This window comes from Cryptomeria japonica, chromosome 10 (genome assembly GCF_030272615.1).
Source record: "Cryptomeria japonica chromosome 10, Sugi_1.0, whole genome shotgun sequence".
Taxonomy (NCBI): domain Eukaryota; kingdom Viridiplantae; phylum Streptophyta; class Pinopsida; order Cupressales; family Cupressaceae; genus Cryptomeria; species Cryptomeria japonica.
Genome location: NC_081414.1, coordinates 125,569,407 through 125,575,260, shown reverse-complemented (window position 1 = coordinate 125,575,260; position 5,854 = coordinate 125,569,407). Strand labels below are relative to the sequence as shown.

The window sequence follows — 5,854 nt, the reverse complement described above, 5'->3', positions numbered from 1 at the left end:
TTAGTGTGGCGAGGCTTAAGCAACACATTCTAAGCTTTGACTTGCTTAGGTTGCCTAACTAAAACCACACTAACGTCTCAAATAGGGTCCACATATAAATATAATTGAGATTGATTCTAGTTTGGATTTTATTGTGAGGAACTTCATCTACATGCAAACATACACAACTTTCTTTAATAATTTGTGTGAAGAATCTTATTTATACTTAAATTTACTTTTACAGATTTTATAATTCAGGCCATCATTAATAGGGAAGCCTCATGTTGCCATCTTCTTTCTCAATGGATCAATAGGTCAATTGCTTCCATCAATTCGATGTTTAAGGTTATTGTGCACTTTTCATGGCTTGTCAATTACCCTCATCATCAACAAGCCGTTTTAGACTTATTAGCAACCCCCTCTACTACAGCAAAATATTTGATATATGTAACTATGAAAAAGGTCAAATATATAGATTTTTGTTGAAAGAAAAAAAGGAAGACCAAAAATGTATTATTTTGTAGCAAGCATGTATTTTTTATTTGAACTATGAAATAAAAAAGGATTTAATCTATTTATTGATTACTAAAAGTTGATTGTCTTCTCTCTAGAGGTGCAACAAGGGTCCACTCCAAGCAATGGACAAGGGTTGGTACTTCTTAAGTAATATATTCTTTATTCAAAATAACATTTTCTATATTGTAATTTATGGTTTTATTGGATTAATATACTTTCAACAATAGTTTTGACTATGTAAGCATGAGAAGAGTCTAGACCCATTACTGTTCAACCATCAAGGAAAATGAAGTGAATCTCACAAGACATGACATTGAGAAAAAATAACTAACTAGGGACTAGAAAGCTCTTGAATGGAACAGAGAACCAATGGCTTTTAGTAATAGTTATTTCCTATTGTAATTTATGATGTCATTAGTTTAATTTTTTTTCAACAACATTTTAAATAAATAAATTAAATTTTAGTCAATTTAATGTATACATCTCTATTCAAGTAATTATGAGTAGAATGTATGTTTAATAACAATATTGGAGCTTATCGGGAGAATTACTAGCTGGATGACTAAAAGAATTAGCCATGAACATGCACCAAATTTAATAAAATATATTAGTCTATTCAAATGCAATGTATACAATGACCCTTGTCAACTACCTAAAAGAATATATTAATTTACATTTTATGAGTAGGGTGGCATGAACAAAATCTCTTTACAAATTTTAGTGAGGAACAAGAAGTGGGTATTGGAGAATAGGCCACACAAAGTGTTCAACTTGAAAAAAAAAGTACATCTAAGATTGTCCTAGCTATGGCATTTTTGTGAGTAGGAACTTACTATACTTCTACACAAGCTCTCTATGGATCACAACTTGATAGCATGATCACACAACTAGAAAAAAGACTTATCCTCTCAAATATTTATTAGATCTATATGAATTTTCATTTACATTGAATAAATTGATTATTATTTGAATTTTCTTTCCTATTTCATTTATTGAAATATATTTATGAAGCTATTCTAAGTAAAAGAAAATAATTAATTTATCTAGAAATTCATAAAAGCCAACTATTAATCATATTGATTATAGATTTACTTTTTGCAAAAAATATTATTTTGGACAAAAGGGCCTTCACAAGATTTGTTCCCTTGATCATTTCATTATTTTTAACGATGTGTTTTTGTAAGTGGATGTTACAATTTGGTTTCTTTTAGGGTAAACCAACAATTTTAGAAATATTTTGAAAACTTGTTTCTGTGGTATATATCCATTATGGTGGCTTTGTGAGGGGAATATTTATGAGGATTTAAACCACTTGATCTCATTCCAATGGGGAGTGTAGACCAATAATTTAAGTAGATGAAGTTGTTTACAAATTCAATGGATGGTGTTCATTACAGAGGTTGTTGTTGCTACTTATTGTTCATTGCATGGGAGAGGAGAGTTTAATAGCATATGTAATGTTAAGTTTTCAACTATATATCATTTATTCTTTGAAAAATGTTCCATGAACCTTTTCTTTGAAAACAATGCTTAGTTTCCATTATGTTTCATGAGGCTTTTTATTCTCTTTCTTAATTCTCCTTTTGCTTTTTGATAAAGGTGAGGAAGTAGACTTAGGGGCCCAATCTAGCTATTGGAGAAAAGCTCCTTTATTGCCTCTAAATTCTCTCCCTCTTCCAACACCACAAATCTTGAATTAAAATATTTAGCACACAATTTACACCAAAATTTATATATATATTCATTGTAACATGTTACTCTTAAATCAATATAACTTTAAATTTTATATATAAACAATAAATATAAAAAAAATCATTTTCTATAAAATATATAACTATTTTTAAAATGATTTCAAATTTATTTATTATTCAATTTTTCAAAGAACTTTACACAACATTAAATCTAAGATACAATTTATTTTAATAATATAAACAACTAATTACATAAATATTTATATCTAAAATACTTCAGATTTTCGAATAAATTCACATTTCCACATCTTATTTTATTTTATATAAATTTCCATTGACCCAACCACTACAACGACTTTTGATGCTTGTACAATAAATTGAATTGATTAGTGGAAAAGTAGCTGAAACAACACATTCTAGAACTCATTCAATCTAGAATGTTTAGATGGTTCAACTGCAACCAAACAACAACTTTTGACATTAATTATTGGTGAGCTATTGCCGTGAGGAACTTTGTCTCCTTTAAACACACGCAACTTGCTTTACTAATTTGGGTGAAGGCTCTTCTTTCAGCGCAAACTTTGCATTTCCAGCTTCTGTAATTGAGGCCGCCATTGATGGGGAATCCTCATGTCGCCATTTTCCCGCTGAGCGGAGCAATGGGGCATTTGCTCCCATTAGTTCAGTTTGTAAAACAGCTGTGCAGTCTTCATGGCTTCTCCATAACTCTCATCATCAGCAAGTGGCGGTGGACTTCTCAGCAACCCGCAGTGCTTCAACTATTGGCATCTTCTGGTCTGGATATCCGCTTTAAAGAGATTCCTGACGTGATAGTGGATGAAGACGAGGCAGACATGAAAATTGAAACTCTCATATCAAAGTTCGTGCTGAAAGCGAAGCCACACATTGAAGATGCTCTCCAATCCTTGCATTCGTCTTCGCCCATCTCTGCCTTCGTTACAGATTTCTTCTGTACTGACCTGCTCAACGTTGGTGCCAAGCTGAACTTGCCAACTTATTTATTCTTTTCGGCCTCGGCTTCTCTTCTTTCTTTTATGATGCACCTCCCAACACTCGTCTCAGAGATTGAGGTGTCGTTTAAAGACGCCGATTTTGATGTCGAGGTTCCGGGGCTCCCGCCGATTCCTGCCAGAGATCTGCCCACTCCCATTCAAGACAGGTCGAAGTCCGCCTTTAAATGGTTTGTCTACCATTCCTCCCGCTTCAAGGAAGCATCAGGGATTCTCATTAACACCTTTGCTGAGCTTGAGGAGGAAGCCATCAAAGCCCTCAGCACGCCTGCAACGCCTCCCATCTATCCAATAGGTCCCTTGTTGCTCCCAGAATCTGATACCCCTGATGAGTCCAGCTGCCTCAAATGGTTGGATGAGCAGCCTCCCTCGTCTGTTCTGTTTGTGTCCTTTGGAAGCGCAGGCGTTTTGTCGAGGGAGCAAATTACAGATCTGGCAATTGGGCTCGAAGCCAGTGGGCACCGGTTCCTGTGGGTGTTGCGTGGGTACAAATCTGGGGACTCTTCTTCTCTGGAAACTGACATTTCTCAGCTTTTACCAGAGGGTTTTGAGAGTCGAACCTGGGACCGTGGGCTGGTGCTTCTCAATTGGGCCCCTCAAGTACCGATTCTTTCTCATCCCTGTACCGGAGGCTTCCTTTCTCATTGTGGATGGAATTCTACGTTGGAGAGCGTCTGTCATGGAGTCCCAATGATCACTTGGCCTCTGTTTGCTGAACAGGCGATGAACAAGGTCATACTGGTGAAGCAGATTAAGGTAGCCATAGATTTGAAGATGGACCAGAAGGGATTTGTGAAGAGAGAAGAAGTTGAGAGAGCGGTGAGGAAATTGATGGAAGGAGAAGAGGGAAGAATGGCGAGGAAGAAAATGAAGGAATTGAAGGAGAAGGCTAAGATGGCAGTCATGGAAGGAGGGAGTACGATCAAGGCCACAGCCCGTGTAGCCGCAGATTTATCAGCATCAACTATAAATGTTATGTAATGATATATATTTCAATTAGATTTACTATAATTTATGTAATACTCCTCGAACCTCTCCCTAGTACCAGATCGACTGAACTGTTGACGGATTTTGTTTGAGAGTTAATTCAGTCGTTGGATTTTGTTTTAGAGTTAATTGCTTCTATGGTATCAGTGAGCACCATGTATCTGAAACCATTATTAATAAAATCATCAAACCTATGCTCAAATGATGCATGGTATTTTAAAGTTGAGAATTCTATTATTAAATTAAAGTTTTCCAGAGCTTAGAAAATATAACATAAAATGATCATGGTTATATACTTTAATATATGGTTAATTCAGTTAAGTCTATTTTATTTTACTTTCTCAATTCAGCTGAGGAAAGGATAAGTTTTAGATTGGGAATGTTGTATAGCCAATACTATGGTCCCCCACCCGTCTATGATAGTTTTAAAGGTCTGTTCTTTACTCCGACTACTTTATGTTCCAATAAACAAATAAGTTATCTTTCGCAGTGGGCATCGAATTGGATACCACATCTGACAAAGACAACTCTTATAGCCTGGCATAGAGAAGCGATAAAGTATCTAGAAACGGGGCCCTTCGTTTCTGTAATGGCCGCCAGGGAAACGCAACCATAATTAGATGTCTGATTGAATATCAAATTTATCAGCCAACTGGTTACTCTTCACTGGTTAGTATTTTTTCTGAATTCACGTGAAATTGTTTATATGTTTTATTTTTGTTTGTGGTATCTTTAAGAAAAATAATAAGTGTAGTGAAAATTGCAGAGAAAAACAATAGTACATAACATACAGATTTTATGTGGTAAAGTCTCCTAAGAATATATCAGTAAAAAATTACAGGGAAATCAAATAACAGAATTGCAGAGTTCTAATTGAAGATAACTTACTAAATACACAACTACACATGTTAAAATTATTATTTATAGCAAGTTTTCTACCATTCTTACTGGATGTCGCCTAACGGTACACTAGATGAAAATCTATGATGACTCAAACATATCTAAATAAGAATCCAAAATAATTCAACCACACATTCCAACAATATCCAGTATCCATGATTGATTTGACTCCATTAGTAATGTGGACAATCTGGGCTTTAAAATGTTGTCAAAAACTTATGATTCATTTAGCCGCACAACGACAACTATTTCCAATCACAGAAAGTTACGTCCAACTTTTATCTTTCCATAAAATATAAACTTCCTGTAGAAATGGCTACTTGACGGAAGGGTCATAGTACTTTTTGAGTAATTGTATGACTAAACATCATCTGATTTGTTACCCCGCATTCACTACGGAGGACAGGGAAAGAATCGAGCATCTGCTGGTGATAATAATGGACAGGAGACTCTTTATAATTTCTTCCAAGAACAAATTAGAAGAAATTTTCCAAAGATGTTTGATCTTACTTTCTGTTCGTTGTAATATTTATTTGAGCTTAATCGAATTAGAAGAGAAGTGCAGTTTTTATTTAGTTTTTGTTGGTACGAACTTATTCGGTGCTAGGCCATGTTCTTTGTGATCTAAATGCACCTAATAAAACCTTTATAATCTTGCTAGTTGTCTCAATATTTTTTCAATGTTTTTTTGGGGGATGTATAAGTTTTTAATAATTTTCAATCTGATGTTTAGGAGGGCTGAGGTAGAAA

At 34.7% G+C, this 5,854-nt stretch overlaps 1 protein-coding gene across 1 annotated transcript; it reads left to right on the top strand.

The window, feature by feature from the left end:
* Window positions 1-2,662: 2,662 nt before the first annotated feature.
* On the top strand, window positions 2,663-4,425 carry LOC131030915 (UDP-glycosyltransferase 72B1). Its single transcript, XM_057961875.2, has one exon. The coding sequence runs from the start codon at window positions 2,804-2,806 to the stop codon at window positions 4,196-4,198; it is 1,395 nt and encodes a 464-aa protein (XP_057817858.1). The 5' UTR covers window positions 2,663-2,803; the 3' UTR covers window positions 4,199-4,425.
* The last annotated feature ends 1,429 nt before the right edge of the window (window positions 4,426-5,854 follow it).

What these genes read in the sequence shown, in the direction of transcription:
- LOC131030915 (XM_057961875.2), top strand. Translation starts at nt 2,804, where the DNA reads ATGGGGAATCCTCATGTCGCCATTTTCCCGCTGAGCGGAGCAATGGGG.